The 21,237-nt window shown below is 39.4% G+C and overlaps 1 protein-coding gene across 3 annotated transcripts in view; it reads left to right on the top strand.

Moving 5' to 3' along the window:
* The window catches only part of LOC127617715 (fibroblast growth factor receptor 3-like), a 56,939-nt gene that overhangs the window by 26,220 nt on the left and 9,482 nt on the right, over positions 1 to 21,237 (top strand). For 2 of the 3 annotated variants that reach the window (XM_052089783.1, XM_052089782.1), the window contains exons 5-9: positions 7,140 to 7,306; positions 12,417 to 12,540; positions 12,625 to 12,815; positions 18,492 to 18,636; positions 20,616 to 20,791. In XM_052089783.1, the coding sequence (XP_051945743.1) occupies positions 7,140 to 7,306; positions 12,417 to 12,540; positions 12,625 to 12,815; positions 18,492 to 18,636; positions 20,616 to 20,791 (803 nt within the window). Of the gene's footprint in view, positions 1 to 7,139; positions 7,307 to 12,416; positions 12,541 to 12,624; positions 12,816 to 18,491; positions 18,637 to 20,615; positions 20,799 to 21,237 lie in introns of all 3 variants that reach the window. The other variant, XM_052089781.1, reaches the window with a different exon arrangement.

Here is a 21,237-nt window from a genome sequence, read left to right as displayed (position 1 = left end):
TACGTTATTCACCAAGCTGCTGCAGCAGCCTCTATTCATATTTTGTGGCCACACTGGCTGGCAATTTAACCATTGCTTTTGCACTGTCTTTCTTTTTTCTCATCTTTTCTCACCCAAGCAGACCTGGCATCGAGGCTGCCTCCACTGCTTCGCTGTATACCTGTCGTACAGCCCTCTATGGCTGTACACAGGTCCTCTAGTCCTTTTTTTCCATCCGGAGTGGTCCCTGTAGCATGAGGCATGACTCCGCAAATGGGCGCTGCTCCGGCTTCATGCCACTTGAGCTCTATTACAGCTTTAATTTAACGCGAGGAACTCAAAAGATTAACAAGTCAAGTCATTTTTATTTGTATAGCGTTTTTACAACACACATCATTTCAAAGAAGCTTTACAGAAAATCATGCTTTAACAGACAGTGAAACTGTAATATCTATAAAGTCTTAGAGTAATCATTGTGTAATTTGATTAAATATGATTATAAATTGTGTATAAAAATAAATAATTACATTTGTAAATTGTGTATAAAAATAAATCGTTAAATAATTAAATAATAATTGTATTTATAACACCAGTGAACAAGCCGAAGGCGACTGTGGCAAGGAACACAAAACTCCATAAGATGTTGATTAATGGAGAAAAATAACCCTGTTCCCCTCTTGCTAAACAACATGAATATAATGCCAATATTAGTTATTTGTTTGCAGTGCAAGTCATGGTTTAAAATGAGTAAACTAAGTAAGTGTAAAGGGCCAGTGGGCAACACTTTATTTTGATGGTCCCAAGTAGATATTTAACTGATTGTAAGTGACTGTATAACTGACTATAAGTGACTTATCAACTGGCTTGCTATAGCTAGTAAACAGTGTTTCAACAAACATTCAGTAGACTTTCGGTAGCCTGTAAATAGATCTTGATTAATGACCTTTTAATTAACTGATGTTCTCAACAATAATTTAAGTAGTTCATTAATAGAAATCTATATACAGGCTACTGAAAGTCTACTGAATATTATAATTATTTAATTCAAACATTATTCCAACATACTCCAGTGTTTCAATCCAGATCTCTCCTACAGGTGATTCCTGTCAGACTGATTACCTCACCGTGCAGCTTGTTTAGGGTGTTCCATTCAGTGATCATTCCCATGCCCTATTTCCTTCGAAGTCTTTACCATCAACCATGAGATATTTGGAGGGTTAAGAAGTGGGGGGCTCAAAAAATTATTCAGAACTCACTTTTAAGCATTTATTATCAGAAATTCCATTTGAAGTTTTCTTCCAACATGACTATCATGATAGTTCTCCCTTAAGTGCCCTTCGGAGTGTGATTTACTCCATTTGGAACACAGGGGCAATCATGTAACAAGCAAACTTCCTTTCAAAAGACACTACTCTAATTACAAACATCTTTTCAAATCAGTGCAGACATTTCAGCGCAAGCTCACTGGCGCAGCAGCATCCACTCTGACCACTATCGCTATATACAGCTCCTGTCTGAACAGACCCATGCCAAATTCGGCTCTGCAAGCAGTGGGTAGTGCTCCGCATCACAACTCGTTCATGAATCATTCCGCAAACGTCTCGCCTCCTCGCAGCATTCAAGCTCACCTCGCCATGCAGCTCCGAAAACCTTCTACAAACTTCTATTCATCACTAGACTTAAACATGATTTTCTCTTCTCCCACCCAGGACAAACGTTTCACGCAGGTGAAATCAATCCATCATTTTAATTTTACAGTCTTCTGTACTTTTGCCCTAATCAGTGGATTAATAATTCTTGAACATACAAGAGCTAACAAGCTTGAACATAGAATTGCTGTATTACTTTAAAGTGTTTCATCAATCTGTTATCATCTCAACTCAAGCTTAAAGTAACGGGTCACCGGATATATATCAACACTAGTGCAAAACGGCGCCATATAGTATCTATTAAATCCAATTCTCAGCCACAGACTCCAAATTATTTTGTACATCCTCGTCAAAATGAGACCGGTCACCCCGTGCCAATAATTCAGAGATAATTTAATTACTCACATTACGTTAGAGAACAATCTACAAAACTCCAAACCATAAGCTAAAGTTAAATAAATATCAGACTACGGTATTCATCTTGGTACTTAATTCAGGTGCCTTCTAATTTAATGACAAATCACAACTTTAAATGATGTTGCACATATGCATATGCAAGCATGTACATCCTGACATCACTTTACAAATGTTCCAGATATGCAATCTAGCAAACAATAAGATTAAGGTGTCAATAGACACTATGTGTAATTATGGCTCCCTCAACAAGCGTTTGTACAAGTGTGTTCACAGGTGTCTTGCAATGAAAAAAAACCCCTCAAAGTTCGAAATATCTTCATAGAATTGCTTTTACAGGGAATCCCCTTTTACGATGCTGGCTCAACTATTTGTCTGTTACCCCAATTGTCAGCAGCGTTTAATGCTAGGTGTTCCTGCAAATGCATGTTATATTTTCCATAAACCCATCCCACTAGGAAGCAGCAAGTGCCTGCCCAACCTTGAGCCCTGGCTAGCTCCAATGTTAGCCGCTTCAGGTTCCTTAACCACATTCACTATTGGCTCTAATGCCAATCCATTGCAGCCACTGCAGCCTCAGCATTTTAACAAGCCCCTTTCGTCTATGTCTCACCGCAGCCATAAAAAGCCCCCCCCTTTTGCAACTGCTTTTTCTCCTTAAAACTCATATGTACCACCCCGGTACCTCATCACAAATCCTCTCCTTGGGCAGTGCGCTCAAGCTTGGCGACACCACAACCATGACGCCCCAGCTATTGGCTCAATACATCTCTGAAGCAGCGCAAACGTGCTGTTCATGTGCCACATCCACAGCATGTCTTTCAGGCCTTGCGTCTATGCATCCATGGCTCTGTTACCGTGGCGTGTTTTTTCTGCTTAATCGTCCCATATTATGCCACTCATACCAAACGTACCATTACCCACCGATTGCTTGACAACACTCGGGCTGTTTCATGTCTTCCCTAAAGAGTTCACCATAAGCCTGCATCTCTGCATCAATCAAGTTCATGCAAATATAGCCTACTATACACCCTCCCAACGAATGCCATGCTTGACCACTCAGCCCATCGCTCCAAACAGCCTCGTCCGTACACATGGAGGGCCCTCCCTTCATACCACTGTGAAGGCCCTCCAACTTACATGCATTCATGGGGTCTCCCATTCAAATAGCAGTGAGGGTTCTCCTGTGCGAATGCTGTGTGAGCTAACTCACGTTTATTTGTATCGTGGGCTCTCCTGTACGTACCGCTGTGAGGACTCCCCCGTTCTAATGTAACTGTCATAGGATAGCAACTGTTGTTCAGCATTTCAAAATTCCTACCCAAACACATTGATTTCCGTGTTTCAACAGACTCTGACACTAGCAACTCGCTACCCAGTCTTCTTTTGGGGGGTATTGGAGCTCGGGTCAAGTCTCAAGCCTCGAGCCCCCCTCCAGGGACAGAGAGCCAAAAACTTTTACACTATCCTCATGGCAGGATTACATTAACTTGCGAACTACTGAAATGGAGTTTCATGACAAAGTTCAGATGGAGCATGTTTGTTTAATCTGACCAATCACATCACCAGAGTAATCTTATATAAACAGATGCTTAAATCCATGCTGCAACATTTCCTGCTGCATCCTTCCACCACCCCAACTCCTCCCATCTATTCATTAATAACTCAAGTCTGGGGGGTATTTGAGTTTGGATCAAGCCTAGGGCCCCCTCCAGAGACAACTAGCCAAAAACCTTTACACTATCCTCATGGCAGGATTACATTACATTGCAAACTACTAAACTGTCTGTTGTGGTGAGGTTGGGGCAGGGCTCAGGGTTGAGGGGAGGGCATGAAACAAGGGATTATGCAAAAACCAAATACCCCTTTAGAGTTTAATGACCAGTAATCCAGCTCTAATTAAGAAAGAGAGAGAGAGACACACACATATATATATACACACTCACACACAGTAAGAGAAAGAAGAGAAGAGTTCAGTACATTCAAGCTGAGAACTGTGAGGTCTAGCCTCTTTGGAACATTTGAGAAGAGCTGAGGTTTTGTGTGTGACAATCCAATGACATCATTCTTTAATATCTTAATGATGCTGTGCTGGTTACTGCTCGCAGTTTGGCTGACTGAAGCAAGCTGTGTGTAATATCAGCTGTGTGGAGTTGCTTTTTACTTTGATGGCTTGTTTTGGCTGTAGAATAAAAGTAAATGAAAAAAGTTGGGTCACTGTAGATTTGTAGTCCCCACTTCAAAGCTCAGATTGTCTGTATTGAACTACACAGAAAGTGTAAGCAATGTCAAAGCACACACACACGCACATGTATTGGCTAGGACCACTGTTGGGTACAGATCCATGTGGAGATGCCCTGATGGTTTGGCTGGACATGCTGTACCAACCAACAACATGCTATCTGAGATTCTTTTGCAAACTGGAAGTATTTTTTGTGTGTGCATTTGTGTACTTAACCATAGTTTGGGAACAAAATTGTCCATAAAAGTGAGCTAAATCTGACAAAACCTCCCTTTGTGCACTCACAGAAAAAAGGTACTATTTAAGGTACAGTACAAGGGCCGTCACTGGGGTAAAAACTTATAACTAGTTTTGGGACATAATTGTACCCTAAGGACCTGTTATGTACCTTTAAACCTTCCTCTGGGAACAAAACAAATACCTTTTGTCTCTGCCATCTCTGTGTGTTTTTTAAAGTACCGTAGATCTTCAATTCCCTTCCAACCTCCCTCATCCCACCCACAATACCCGGCCATATTTTTACATATTTTCCTGCCCATTTCAAGAGTCTTTTTTCAGTCTGAGGTGTGAATGACTGGTGCTGAATAAGGGGGGGTTTCATGACACTTTAAGTATGCCTTTGTAACCAAAACAAGGGTACCACCCCAGTGGTTGCTTTGTACCTTTAACGGTACCTTTTTTGTGAGAGTGTGGTGTTCTGGGATGGTCTCAATTAGAAAATCAATTCATACAGCATAATAAATACTGGTGTTTAAACTTCTAAAATAGTTTTCTTTCAGGGGTTAGTCTATAGTGACTATCTTCTTCTTCTTTCGGCTGCTCCCATTAGGGGTTGCTAAAGCAGATCATCCGTGATCTGCATATTTTAGGTTTTTATGCCGGATGCCCTTCCTGATGCAACCCCCAGTGGCTAGGGGACTAGTCTATAAAGATTATAATTAGCCTTAAAGGGATAGTTCACCCAAAAATTAAAATGATCCCATCATTTACTCAACGTCATGCCATCCCAGATGTGTGTGGCTTACTTTCTTCTGCTGAACACAAATGAAAGTTTTTAGAAGAATTATTACTATTGTCATTTATTATAGTAACATTTAATATGTATGACACAGATGCTGATGTGCTGTAGTGTCATGCTGTAACAAAGTGATTGATGTAAAATATGTCATCATGAAATCAGACACACTCTCCTCAAAATCTGAACACAAGTAGTCAAGAGATGCATATTACCACCAGGTGTGTCTCGCCTGTCCACTTGAGATCAGATCGCCCAACTCTTAAAAACAAGTGTAAAAAGGGTCTAGTTAATTATCCCCATTTGGCTGGACAATCCAAAACTTGGATGCCATTTTTCTCAGTTTTATTGTTGGCATAGTTTCCATTTTGCCTTTGTAGGGCAGTATGCCCATTTATATGTTTGTGCATGCAGTCATTAGTGTGCCAGTGCTCTGTGTCAGAAATGCCAAAGGAAATGCCAGCCTGCCAATCACCTCTCAAACTCACAACTGATACCAACTATACAGTGGGGAAAGAGAGAGAGAGTTGCATTTTCAGTTAAATTTAGACCAGGAAATTACTACAGTCTTTCCCAAGTCAGTTTCAGTATTCAGTATGCCACACTTTTCTTTTCACTTTCTCTATTTAGTTAATGGGTGTGTGTGTGTGTGTGTGTGTGTGTGTGTGTGTGTGTGTGTGTGTGTGTGTGTGTGTGTGTGTGTGTGTGTGTGTGTGTGTGTATTTGTGAGCTTGCATGTTATTCTGGAGAGAAATGTGGCGTCTGTGGTTTTAATTGCCTAGTTCCCAGGTTGATCTGATCTGGAGATAATTGTTTGATGAGGGATGAAAGTATGTTTATTAATGTGTGTGTCTTTAAGATATTGAATAAAGTACAAGACCAGACCGGTCTGAAAATGGAAATAATGAATTTGTTTTTAGTTGTATTATTGTACCTGAAGGGTGTTACTGTAAGTATTTATGCTCTGATATTTGGCATTAACTACCAGGAAGCCTAAACACAGACCTGACCGCATAACAGTCAATATTATAAACTGATCTTGTGGAAAAATTAGACAAAGGAAAACTTGTCTGTTATTATGGTAGTTAATTATAATTATGAATCTGCATTATGTGTTCATAGCTCTGTAAAGGATTTAACACTGGGTGTCTTTCAGAGTTCTGTCTCTAAGAGCATAAACATGCCTTGTGTGTGTGTGTGTGTGTGTGTGTGTGTGTGTGTGTGTGTGTGTGTGTGTGTGTGTGTGTGTGTGTGTGTGTGTGTGTGTGTGTTTGCTTTTCCAAACAAATTTTAGTTCAGTCTGGGAATTAGGCAGCTAGTCTGATGCTGCCACAGAGTGCTCAAGAAAAGTATTTCTATAAACATTCACCCACACGAAGTCTCCCGGAGAGGGAACACCCTACCCCCTGAAAAATAGCTGCACACTTCAACATACATTTACAGTGGCCAAAAAAGAATTTGTCACACGTAATGTAGGAATGTCATTGCACTAGATACAAAATATCAAACCAAGTGGCATTTATTTTAGAAAAAGATAGCATAACATTTCAAAAGAAATATGTTGGGTAAGACAAAAAAAAAAAGAATTATTTAGACACTTTCTGGCTATCAAACATCCCCTGAAATGACTTTGGAAGCCGATTGTCAAAATAGATTTAAAATAAATAGCTAACAAAAGCACAGTCAATTCTGAGAAAATGTTTAGCGTCAATAGTTTACATATGCCACTTGATTTGATCTTGTGTATCTAAAGAAATGACGTTGACATTCAGACATAAAACACATTTTTTTTAGTAACATCTAATTCTATTCTTATCTTCATCTTTCTTTTAAACTGAAGTTCCATACTGGACCCGCCCCGACCGGATGGAGAAGAAGCTATTGGCTGTTCCTGCTGCCAATACAGTGAAGTTCCGCTGTCCTGCTGCTGGCAACCCAACGCCCACCATCCACTGGCTGAAAAATGGGAAAGAATTCAAGGGAGAGCAAAGAATGGGCGGAATTAAAGTAAGACAATAGGAATATTGATAAAGAATATATGCTTCCAAACAGTGTTTATTATTAGAGTGTGTGAGTGTGTTTAGGATTACAAATAATAAGAGTCTGCAATTATTAACAATGTGCTCAATCAACATCTTCTCCTTCTAGTGCTCTCTCTCTCTGGATCTTATTTACTTGTTGACTCTAGAGAATACTTCCACTTGTTGAGCAGAGGAACAGAAATTTGCGTGTGGCCTTGTTGTTATTTATGTGTTTAAGTGTGTGTATGTATTGAGGGGGCCAACTTATTTTTTAGTTTTTGTTTTGTCATTTATCTGATGGCTTTTGCCGTGTCAATTTAAAAGAACTTAAACTTTTAATAAAGCATCTCGAAGCCCAGCCCTGCTTTTGAGCCCTTCATTATGGACAGCACTCCAAATCGGTTTAACTTAATGTGCTCCAGTGCTATATGAACCTGTGAAAAGACCCCAGAAATCTCACATGTGTCTCCTCTAGATTTGTCACAAACAAGATACCAAAGTTTGCAATCAAAATTCAGAGATTTCGATATGATCTAAAACATTACTTATCAAATACTTCCATGGACAAATTATCTGAGCAATATCATCCATATTAATTGTACAGATCTTTAATGATACTTCATGTCAACATTTGTCTCATTTGTTTAAATTATTATTCCTCCTGAGTATTTTAGGAGTAACATCTGAAACAAAATGGATTCTTAAAAGAAACTCCACTAAGTGTAATAAGCTATGATAGAGCAAACTCTTCATACCATTTTCCTCTGGGTTCCTCTACACACACAGAGACACAAGCATGCACATTCAGATTCTTTAACACACTCTTGCTTCGCATTGATCTGTTAGCATAGAATATAACCAGCATCCCCTAAGAAAGACATTTAGAAACAAAACATTGACCTCTACACCACTTCATGGGCATAGTGACCACCCTGCCCTTAAAAACGCACACGTATACACACACCAGGGGTCTGCACTGACCTAGGGTCATCCTTTATATCAGACCTTCACTCTGAATCAAAACAGTCACTGCTGGCATAGAGATGCCTGACAGCATCATAATGGCTTTATTTAAGACACACATACACATAGAATTGACAGCTCACATTGTATGTCGTCTGTCTCTATTAGGACCAAGGCTAAAAGTCATAGCTCTTATATTTATCTGCGTATGTTTCTGTGCAAATGTCAGGCCTGAATGTTTGATTACACACTCAACAATGCGTTAAAGTGAATGAAACTTCTTCCATCATTTACCATCATGTTGTTCTGAACCTGTATGTTTGAGAATTAATGATAGCACAAATATAATTTTGGGGTAAAGTGCAGAGAGTCATGGAAAATTAAACTTAAGTAGTTTAAATGATTCCCTGGGAGATCAGTGTATTCCATTTTAAAACTCTTTTCTGCATGGCAAGGGGAACAATAATGCCGTGATTATGTTTCAATTGGCACTGGAGCCAGTCATAAGTTTGTCTACTTCTCTGGCAGATGGTCAAAACTTGTTAATTGCAGGCTAAATGCGGTAAGATTACCAAATTAGTTTTAAATGCGAGTAAATGAGTCACATGCTGTACTCTCACTGTTCAAAACTATCCATGGCTTTGTTTAGACAGTTGACTTTCCCACAGTTTTCCTCTTCAAATGACCACACACACATTAAAGCAATAACACTCAAACGCTCTTACAGACACACACACCCTAGAAACTTTCTGTCCTGACTGGCAGGGTTCTAAGGTCAGAAGTCACCTCTCTATTGAGTCATCAGGAGGGTGAGGTTCTGAGAGGGTGTTGCTATGGCGATTTAGAGACATTGATTGACAGTGGGGAGGCATGGCTTTTGTCATGCTCACATATGGTAGCCGAAGTCACATTGTTAGAATGCTAATCTGTGGCACTGTGTGTTAGTCACACCTTGCGCACACATACACACTGAAGCTTTGTGAAAATGGCGTGTTTGAGAGTGCGCAAGCTCTTGCAACAAATTCAACATCTCAATAGACTAGAGAGTGCACGAAGACTGTTACGTCTTCCGGAGAGATGACTCAATTTCAGTCACCGTTCTCCGTGGGAGCACTAGTGCTTTAAATTCTACATGCTTAGAGGATTTTGTATGTCTCTAATGAAATGCTGAATCCCTAATCCACCGACAAATGTACCTTTTGTCTATATGCCACAGCAGCAGTGAATGACTTTATTAAGTTGCATAAAGTGCCTGAGTAAAGAAAAAAAAATGTTTTGTGTAGAAATAGGTCAAATGTGTATTTTATCGATGTTCGAATACTTTTGCCTTTCCCAGTTTAATTTTTGCATCTTAGACAGGACTGACATGAAAAGTGCCGTTAAGAGGCAGGTTTATATGAAATAGTTTATAATACAATAATAGACCACAGTGGGAGAAAAAGAAGTCAATAATAACTCAAAATAATAAAAATCTAATATTTACACAGCAATAGACTTTTTGATCAGAATTTCTGTCCAAGTAGTAAAGTACAGATTATTTCACAGACATAACCCAGAAAATTTGCATAATAAATGTATAATATATTATGTATAACATACAGTTATTTGGTTGATATCTAGTTTACTTAATAATTTAGTTCCTTAAACAAAACACTTGAGTATCTTTCAAAAATGTATGTCAATAACCTGGCAAATTTTGGCAAATCCAGTGAATTTCTCTTGTTCAAAAGTGCTTATTGCATCAACCTGGTACTGCATCTTCTTGTTCTTGTACAAATGATGTGCCCGTATCAATATAAACTGATTGACGTGGACCTGTTACATTCTCTAGAGCTTTTAGAAGACTTTCTGTACAATATTGACGTTATCCTTTAATGGTGAAACATTTCCAGTCAGACCTTTTCCAACACTTTCCACTGAGAGAGAGAAACAGATTTTTAATGACTAGTCTTGGGGTCAGTTGATTTTGCTTCCTGTCTCTGTGGGTCAAATTAAACAGCACTGCTGTCCTGATGAGTCTGCACCATCTTGACACTACCATAAATCCTGGAAACACACTCAAACAAACACACACAAAATATGCAAGAGATACCTGAGCTTCTTGTCACCACCCAGGTCCCTTTACTCCTAATATTCCCACAATATAGTCACAATTATATTTAATTAAATGAAAACCACTCAACTGATGTTAACTCCTAACCCCAGTCTGACATCAGAGCTAAAGAGGCTTTATTTGAGTGGAGGAGGAATTTGTGCGGTGAAGTTCAGTTGATGATTGGATATCCCCGCTTGGGTATTTCTCGCTCGGAAAGGAATTCACTTAAAATGAATTGCGGCTGCTGATGGCTTTTTGTTTCCATGCGCTGTCTGCATTGTTTTAGCGCCTGGAATAAACTCAGGTAATTCGTGAAATGCATTTGGGGAATTTCTGCTGCCATAACAGATTGAAAATTTAAACGTACATGTCACTTAAAGCTGTTAAACTTTTGTGTAACTTTTTTGTTTTCCTCAAAAGCTGAAACACTGTCTCTGTTGCGCTATAAATTATTGTTCTGTTTGTTCGAGTGGTCCAACTGCCCGACAATGGCATCATTGACTGAGTTTCGGGTGCGACTACCTGTTAGTTTCGTCAACTGTTGACAGGTGTGGTTTTGGCAAAAGGTGTTTAAAAACAATGTTTATTTTGCAATTCTGTTTGGTGGTGCTACTGGTGCAGAAATTACACACTTGATTTAAAAAAAAAAAAAAAAAAAATCAGTTTACTGCCTTATTTCCTTGGCCGATAATAGTGGGGAACAAAATAAAAAATCTGGTTGACAGTGAGGCACTCTAAATGGAAGTGAATGAGAGCAATTTTTTAATGTTAAAATACTCACTTAGCTCAAATAATACACCGGTTTTAATGGAAAAATTAATGGAAATGTTTCATAAAATTTAAACTCTCCAAAAAATTGGCCAAATTCACTTTCATTGTGAGTGGCTCACTTAAACACAGATTTTTGCTTTTTTTTTAAAGAAAATTAGGGATGGCTCGAAATTAATTTTTGTGGTTATAATCATTATACCACAAATGCTGTCGATTAAGCTTAACTTGTATTGAACATTCTTTTAATGTAAATGCAGTTCAGCCCTAATTCAGCACATTTAGTGCCTGGTTAAATTGGATTTCTGGTGGTAAGTGAATAAGATTCAGGTTTTCATGCTGAAATGTTTAGTGAATTCACCGCTCATTTTTTTCAGTATCTGAATTGGCATGACGTGACAACACTTTTCCTCTCAAATCATTTGATGAATGATGGGATAAATTTATCATTGGCTCTCGTTCTCCATGCCCCTCTCTCTTCCCATTCCTTCTAGATAAAGTGCTCAGCTAGATTCATGAACAGCTGAGAATTCTTTATGGCTTTTTTCTTTTTTTTTTCTTTTTTTTTTACAGTGGACACATTGAGGTAAAAGACGCGTGCGCACAAAATGCCAGTGTCAAGTAAGATATAATCCTAATTTAACTCTCCCGCTCTCTCTCTCTATCACAGACACACACACTCATTCTTTCTCTCTCAGACATACAATTTTGCACATTTCTTGTACTGTGTAGCATGTCAGTCAGCAAGCTCTAAAGTCTCATTGACTGAGAGAGTGCCAGCGAGAGGAGGTGATGAACCTGGAGACAAGGGGGAGGAGAAGGAGTACAGGGGGCAAGGGCACATTTGCCAAATTTCTGAGGCATTTGCGTCTGTATGTGCACGTGTTGCCCGCTCAGGCGGTGTTACCACGCAACTGTTAAAAAACATAGCCCATAATATTTACACAGTTACATTTTTTTCCACTCTGACCTCCACAGTGCGAAGAGAGGGAATGAGAGAGAGACAGAGTGTGAGAGAGACAAAAAATGAAAGAGAGAGATATATATGCAGTTAGATTCTGGTCTATGAATGAGTGGTTGATTGTGTGTATATGCATATGCAAGTAGGTGAAGGGTTTGTGTAAACATAAAGAGAGCTGTTCCTCTGTTCACTAACCATTTCTTGCAAAAAAAATTTTTTTTAAGAGTTTCATGTCCTATTTTCTACCCCATTCATTGAAAGCGCCCAAACCTTCCTCTCAGACTTTTTTCTCTCCCGTCCTTTTTCTAGTTGAGGCATCAGCAGTGGAGTTTGGTAATGGAGAGTGCGGTTCCATCTGACCGAGGGAACTACACGTGTGTGGTACAGAACAAATATGGCACAATCAAGCACACTTACCAACTCGACGTGCTGGGTATGAACTCACACACATACAACCTTCCAAACTTACCTTCATCTGACTGCATCACTTACCGCCTCCCATCTTTTGTCCAATCAGAGCGTTCCCCTCACCGGCCCATCCTACAGGCGGGGCTCCCAGCTAATCAGACGGTGGTGGTGGGCAGTGATGTTGAGTTCCACTGTAAGGTGTACAGTGATGCTCAGCCACACATCCAGTGGCTCAAACACATCGAGGTTAATGGGAGTCAGTATGGGCCTAATGGCACCCCCTACGTCAACATCCTTAAGGTACAGCACTTAGAACGGTCGTCTTTACTGGCACATAAGTAAAATATGAACAAACCATTTTTCCATGTATTAGAGTGATTCTAATTTATGATCTGATTGTGTGCTTTATGTTGTACACATTGTTCCTTTTAGTTGCTCTTTTTTTTTACATCACATACTTTTATTATCTAATCTTTATTATCTTGGTAGCTTATGTGTGTTAGTTCATAACAAGGAGGTCGATAATATTTGAAGAGAGCTATCCGTTAGCATTCCCATTCATCTCAATGCCAGTTGCTCGGCTGGCGCTTGTTAAAATGCTTTTAAGAGCCTTCAAAAAATCAGGGGCACTGGCATACTATAATATAATTCTATATTTGGGATTTAGCAGTTACATTCTCAATGGAGAAACAGGCTTTTAACCTGCATAATGGTGTAGTTATAGCATCTAGCAGCAGGGGTTATGTGCCCATGCTAACCTGCTAAACCTTGACACACCTGGTTTGTAATAGAGTACAGGGAATTTTGATAAAAGAATCCAACTGCAGTTTGTAGCCCCATATTAACCTTATGCAACCCCTCGTACACATGCGTGGATGTTGTATTTTGGCTTCACTATACGGAATACATCATTTAAATTCATTTAAACCGACTGATCTCAGTTCAGTATACTCTGGGCTGCCAGTAAAGGGTTCAACTTTCACAGCACAGCATCATGTGACAAAAAACATGGCTCCAATCACCACATAATTTGTCTTTGGGCGAAAGGCAACAAAACTACATCTGTTAAGAAACCTAATTAAGTTTTTACATTGAAATCTTTTAAGTCAAAAAACTAGAGCCTCTAGTTTCATCTGACATGTCATTTTTTAAATCTTAGCAATTTATCGCGAAACGCCACACTGCTAAACACAATGTACACTATAGTGTAAAACAGAGCTTTCCTTAGAAATCCTATATGTACTGTGCATTATCACTAGTGGTCAACCGATATATCGCAGAGGCGGATATTATGACTTTTTTTTAGATATGGCCGATACATTTTCCTGTTTGGCCGATTTTGTTCTTGAGGGCACTGAGATTCGCCTGTGAAGCGACTGAGACATGTAAATGACAAGTCATGGTTCATTTTCTTGTTATGTGCCATCGTGTTACTACAATAATAGACCGGTGTTCAACATAGTGTCATTTAAACGGTCTGCATATCAGAGACGGCAGACGTACACTACTAAAAGTGCTCTCTCTCTCTCTCCACAACAGTTCCCTGTAACTTTTAACTGTCTTGTCTAATGATAAAAGTCAAATATGTGCATATCTCTTTAAACAGATGTAATAAACCAACCTCACAACTTCAGCAGATCCAGCATCCTGTGGAGAGCTCATATATCTTCATCATATATTCTAATAGTCTCTCCTCAAGAATTGCCTGTAACCTTTCTAATGATAAAAGGCAAATATCAATAAAACTTGTATCATATACATTTGCAAATATGCATATATGTCGTTTAAACAAATACATACCCCACCTCCCCATTTTGGGAGAGGAAACATTGCCCTTTCGGCTGCCGGATAGTTTTCCCCGCCTCGGGGGACAGGAACAGGGGAGGAGAGGAGGAGGTGGGGGAGAGGAAGGAGAGGAAGTAAGAGAGAGGAGCGAGAGAGAGAGAGAAAGAGAAGGAAGAAAAATAAATCTCCGGCTCCCGAAAATGCCGCCCACATGGTCCTCAGCCAGCTGGACTGCATCTGTCAGCAACGCCAGTCGATGGCACTGGACCCATTCAGCCGGCCCTTTCGGTTGCCAGCTGATGAGCCGCTCCAACATCACCGGATGGATCCTCAGCCAGTGGTGAGGGCTCCAGGACAGTGTCTTCCTCCTCCAATCCCAGGTTTCGGCACCAATGTTGCAGATCAGTTCTTAATAAGGAAAGCAGGAAGCTGGAGCAGGGTGAACAATCCACGTGAGACATATAATAAACACTTTTCAGTGTATAACAAAACGGGGTGCTTTTCAGCACCACATAAAAACACACAATACTTTTCAGCCAGCTACATACATATCAACATAAAGATACACACAGACAGGCTTCATGCATATCTCTCTCTCTCTCTCTCTCTCTCTCTCTCTCTCTCTCCTGGAATTGCAGCTCCGGCTCCTCTTTATCCCTCTCCCGGCTGATTGCAATCATTCTCCCCCAGCTTTCCCTCCTCATTGCTCGGACACCCCCCCCCCCCATTCACCACACATCTCACAATAGACTCTGCAACAGGAGAATTAGGGGTCTCTCACTCTCTTTTTCCTCTCTGAGTTGAAAGAGAGAAGAGGCAGACATCTGTTTTGGGCTAAAGCTAACTGCTGTGGTGGCGTTGCGGAGGGAGACAGCCATTAGCTCTGCTGCCCCACTCACTCTTCAGTAGAGAAGATGGGAGGGAACGAGGGAAGAGGCTCCCAAAAAAGTCATGGAAAAAATTTGTGCGGGAAGCAAGGGAAGGGCCGAGTCAGCAGGCAGAGGAGGGGGGAGCGTCGGTTGGCCAGACCGCCACGCTATTTTAGACTCCCACATAATTGAAACAGTATTTTACTGGGAGCCGCGCGCCGGATTTTCCCTTCCCCACAGTCTCATCTGCGCACCCTCTAAAGCCTTCCCCCAGACTTAAAGTGCTGAACGACAGATCATTTGTGGTGCAAAGCCTGCGATCAAGGGAAAGGAAGAGATCGGAAACAGAAAACAAAGCGAATTAAGCGTCTGAAAGAAATTTGTGGACGAATGGGCTGAAAGTTTAAACTGAGTATTTGAACCTTTAATTAAAGTCTACAATGATGCTGGAGCCATGGCCTAATGGTTAGTTTATGTGCTCTGATGTTTTGATTGAGCTGTGGTGCTCAATCAAGTGTTTGAATCCAGCTCGCAACATTTTCCACCATTAATGGGGTACTTGAGGTTTACTGATGTGCTTGAGGAGTATGTTTTAAGAAAAAAAAAGGTTACAAAACACTGAAATAAAAAGGAAATAAAAATACTACATTGACTGCACATATAAATCTTCATTGGTTGCAGCCAGCAAAATCATGCTGCATCATATATTTGGTGGTACCTTGAAAAAGTGGTAGAACAAGGGGCAGCACTCATTTTAAATCATTAAGTGTATGTATTCACAGGTGATAGTGCTCCCCTCTGACTAAATGTGTGTGTGTCTCTGCAGAGTTTTGTCAGTAAGGTAAAAGAGGCCCACAATACGCTGACTCTGTATAATGTGTCAGAGAGAGATGCAGGCCAGTACTGGTGCAGAGCCCACAACTTTTTAGGCATGTCAGAGAATGCATTCTGGCTCACAGTGTCCCAGCCAGGTAAATCTCTCTCCAAACAGCCGCTGTCAATCAAGACTTTTGTGGTGGCGTAGTCAACTCCCCTAAACTCTCTATATTTCTCTCTGCACTTCTCTCACATATTATCCTCCCATTCTCACACATTAAAAACAGTGACCTGATCCAGGGATTTGTTAGGTAAGGCGAGTGTTTGTCTGCTTCATTTAACCACTCACTTTATTTTCTTCTCCAATCAATACAACAAGGGCTTATTTAATAGGAAACGAGTTGGTGCCACACACACACACACACATTCTTATTGATTTCCCATACACATAACACTGCCAATCACAACTTAACCACTGCTCCTTTTTAGTATTTAAACACACACATACACATCTACACAGCAGTGTTGAGGAAGCTACTATGAAGCTGTACTGATAAATTACTTGTAATTTAAAATAGTTAAGTAACTGCAGTTAACTACTTAGAAAAAGTACTCAACTACACTGCAAGGTACTAACAAATAGTAGCAAACATAAAGGCTTTTTAAGTCCAGGGTTGGGGAGTAACAGAATACATGTAATGGGATTACGTATTTTAAATGCCAAATATAAGTAACTGTACTCCACTACAGTTACAATTTAAATCATTGATCATTAAAATACAGTTACATTCAAAAAGTATTTTGATTACTGAAGAGATTACTTTGCATTTCATTGTCATTTGTTTCTTTTAGTATTTAGTCCTCTTAAGATGGAAAACATTTATACATATAAATTATGCGATCTAAAGTACATTTGAACAGCGGTGAAACAATTTCTTATGATGTTTTAAATTCATACGAGCAGACAGATAATTATGTTTGAAGTTTGGAGCAGAGGAAATGGAAATAAACCTTGTGTAAATTGTCAGCTTTACGCTAAGCTAAAATGCTATTTCTAACCATTTTACATGCACATGTTAGCAGGCACGATCATATTTTTTTATCAAGAAAATTCACATTAAATAATTTCTGTTTTATAGTAAGACCTTTGATATTAAGGCAAAAATTGTATTCTTGATAATAATTTTTGTATTGTTTTCCTGTAAAAATATCTAAAAATCCTTAAAACAAGATCAATTTGATTGGTCTTGTTTTAGAAACAACACTGCTAAAGATATTTAGGTTTTCAGAGAATGTATTTTCACCATGTGTGTTTTGTCTTACTGTACTGGCAGAGTTTTTATAATCAAAACGAGTGAAAAAAAGTAGTGAAGAAGTAATCCAAAGTATTTCGAATACATTACTGACCTTGAGTAATTTAACGGAATAATTTACATAGTACATTTTACAGCATGTGTTCTGTAATCTGTAGTGGAATACATTTCAAAAGTAACCCTCGCAACCCTGTGTAAATGTGATATATTTTTAAAGATCAGTATTTATCTGCCCTATAAACAATTAACAATTATTGGTTAGTTTTACAGCATTAAGCTTACACATTTACAGTTACATTAAACTAAACTATATACTAAAAAACTATAAACACAGAAATATATGTAACTGAGTCAAAAACATATTGGCGAACAGGAGCATTTAACTAAATTAAATTCAACAAAGAAGACCTAAAATGCCATGTAGGGACTTGTTTTTTTGTTGATTCATGTTTTGAATCGTTGATTCAGTCAGTACGTTTACATGCACTTTAGAAGTTTGATTTTATTTAAACCAAAACAATAATTAATATTTTTAACATGCCACCTAGATCAAACAAATATAGCTCGGCTTAATCCAGCATGTATACACATTAATTGGACCACAATTGGCCTCTGCATTGTGTTCATGCTCTGAAAGAGTTTATTTGTGACATTATTTTACACTTCCACAGCTGACGCTTCCTTCCGATATTCGATTAGGCATTATGTCATGTATACTTAGACATACAGATGAAGACTGTAGCTCGTTTTAAAAACAGCTAAACTACTGAAAAAGTTTAATTGAATTATCTGGTCAACACTTTTAGTTAGTTGCTCCCAAAAAACTGCAACACACCACTGCAGGTGAAGAACAGAGTAAAATAGGTGGCTGTTTTAAATAAGCCTTAAAGATGGTTCTCACCCATGGGTGCTTTTTTAATATTTTCTTTACACCTCAAACAGGCTTTCTGGATAAGAATTCTAATGTGACCTGCTACAGCTAATAGGGCATTACATTTTCTGCCAGGGTTTGGGGTTTTACTTTGCTTCTAGGTCATCTCCCTCACAACCAGGAATGTGGGATTTCTGGGATACTGGTGATGGGCTGACTGATCTTCCTCCTCGCTGCTGGGTGCTGTTCTCCTCTTCTCCTTTCTTAAGGGTTGTGGTTTATGGATCTGTCTTTCTCTCTCTATCTCTCCCTGCTTTTCCAGACCGCGGGTATAAATACTACAGATAAAGAGCTGGAGATTCTCTACCTGACCAATGTGTCTTTTGAGGATGCGGGACAATATACTTGTCTCGCAGGGAACTCCATTGGCTATGCTCATCACTCTGCCTGGCTTACAGTATTACCAGGTATACTCGTCTCCCTCTGGGGTTTCTCACTCTGCCTTTGTCTCTATTTCCTGTGTTCTCTATTGTCTGCATGTTTTATTCATAGCTTTGAAGTTAACTGAAGTTCACTGATGAATTTTAAGTGTTGCTAAAGTGTTGTATTCTCTATGGACCTTAGTCAGACAGTATATTTTAACAGCCTAATTTTCGTTCATGGCTAATTAAATATGATGTCTAACCTGACTGAGATCCATTTCCCCTGAACAAGAGCCCAGGAGTTTGTCATTGTTTTTTGTTTGTTTTTTTCCTCCCAGTTTGGAATGCCCAATTCCCAATGTTCTATAAGTCCTCGTGGTGGCATAGAGACTCGCCACAATCTGGGTGGCAGAGGATAAATCTCAGTTGCCTCTGTGTCTGAGACAGTCAATACACTCACATCTTATCATGTGGCTTGTTGAGCGTGTTACCGCTGAGACGTAGCTCGTGTGGAGGCCTACACTATTCTCTGTGGCATTCACGCACATCTCACACATGCGCCCCACCGAGAGCAAGATCCACACATTATAGCGAATATGAGGAGATTACCCCATGTGACTCTACCCTCCCTAGCAACTGGGCCAATTTGGTTGCTTAGGAGACCTGGCTGGAGACTCCAGGTGTGGTAGTCAGCGTCAATATTCGCTGAGGTACCCAGGCCCCTAGTCATTGTTGTTAGATTTTAACATGACATATGCAGACAAAACATTGCTCAAACATCATTGGATGAGATGATGGCATTTTCTCATAGACTGTTTCCACTCATTAACACACATGCTCATATTGGAAGTGTTTGTCATCTGAGTATTTGCTGATTGCACAGAGTTACAGTAGCTGTTAGGCACGAATAATTAATTCTTAAATCCTTGCCGCTTTACAGTGAGATAAAGGACAGCATGCACATCCTGTTATCCCACTCACGATTCTGCTGTTTATAATTAAAATTGCTTCTCTTGCATAGAGCTGCAGAAGTCTATCAGTGTGGCTCAACACACAAATGCCAAATAAGCCACCCAGAGAGAGGAGCATTATAGGATGTTTGTACCTGCGTGGGTTTGCGATAGCATGTTAATTAGTTTGAATGGTGGCTGTACATTAATTACAGGCTTTCCACTTAATGACCTAACTTCGAATAAAGAACAATCAGTAGCGACTGACTTAAGATCGCTCCTAAAGTAATAAATTAGTTTGGTTTGTTCTTTTAAACTGGTTTTAAATTACTCTTACTCCCCTTGGAGTTTTTAAATTAAAGTCCTGAGGCCACAGTGAGTGAGGAATTAATGTTGGGGTTCAACATTAACTTTGTGCCACACCAGCCAATTGAAGGGGCCAGAAATAATAATTATTAAACAGGAACTGTATTTTGTATTATTTTGATAAAAAAAAAACTAGGACTTTTGTAATGGTATTATTTAGCTGTTTTTCATTGCATATTTGTGATAAACAACACTGGTCAACACAAAATGTGAAGACAAATCACAATTATGTTCCTCCCATTTTTTTTTTTGCAGACTAAATGCAAGGAATATTCTACATACTGTTTGAGTTTTGTAGGAAAGAAAAACTTTTCTAGATAAACTTATTATGTAACGTTTTCCAATGAGGTAAAAGTCGTTTGAAGACCTACAAGTCGCGACAAATTTTTTCTCTAGTTTCTCTGAATCACTTATGTCACTAATGTCAGCAAGGGTTAGACTATCAATATCTATGTGTTTGACTTAAACCATGTATTACGTTGCAGTTCCTAATAAAACTTTATCTAATAATCCATTGGCAAGTAATTAACATGTATAGCAAGTGTTAATTTTGGACCCTGACAATAAGTAGAGAACTTCAATTATAGTTTTATATGGTCATCACCCATAGTATAGGACAATGGTACACTTTGCTCATGCCTCATTGTGAGGATATTTTCACCACATTTCCATGTCTAATCTTGCTGTTTGTTTTGTGGTCTGTGCCAGCGGTGGAGATGGAGAGAGAGGATGATTACGCTGACATCCTCATCTATGTGACTGGCTGCGTGCTCTTCATCCTGACCATGGTCATCATCATCCTGTGCCGTATGCGTATGAACACGCAGAAGACTCTTCCCATGCCGCCAGTGCAAAAACTGTCTAAATTCCCCCTCAAGAGACAGGTAACAGAAAGTAGATACAAGATTTGATCAATCCATTTCTATTTTTCTCTTTCTGTTGGTCTTAATCAATCTCTCTTCTCGAGAGTGATTGCAGTATTTGTACAATTAATAGTGTTTTGATTAATTAGTGTTTGGACTGGTTGTGTCTGGGAATCACAATGTTTTGTTTTTTAATTTTAAAAGCTTTTTATGAATCAGTAGAAGTCTATGGTGTGTCCCTATTTAGATAGCTAAGTAAACGTGTGTAAAGAAAGAGAGGGATGTCATAGATCTGATGCGTCAGAGGGATATTCATGCTCTCCCATGACTGTCAGTTTTGAGATCACATTTCACTCCCAGTGAAACTTCTGCTCTCTATGTTGTTTTAAAGATTTTATATTGCAGCTGCTGCAACTGAATTGACACACACACTGAAACATACTCACACAAACTCTCTCTCTCTTTCT

The sequence above is a fragment of the Xyrauchen texanus genome, chromosome 24 (assembly GCF_025860055.1).
Source record: "Xyrauchen texanus isolate HMW12.3.18 chromosome 24, RBS_HiC_50CHRs, whole genome shotgun sequence".
Classification (NCBI taxonomy): Eukaryota; Metazoa; Chordata; class Actinopteri; order Cypriniformes; family Catostomidae; genus Xyrauchen; species Xyrauchen texanus.
The sequence above is the reverse complement of the archived record's forward strand: the minus strand, read 5'-3'. Positions and strand labels throughout refer to the sequence as shown.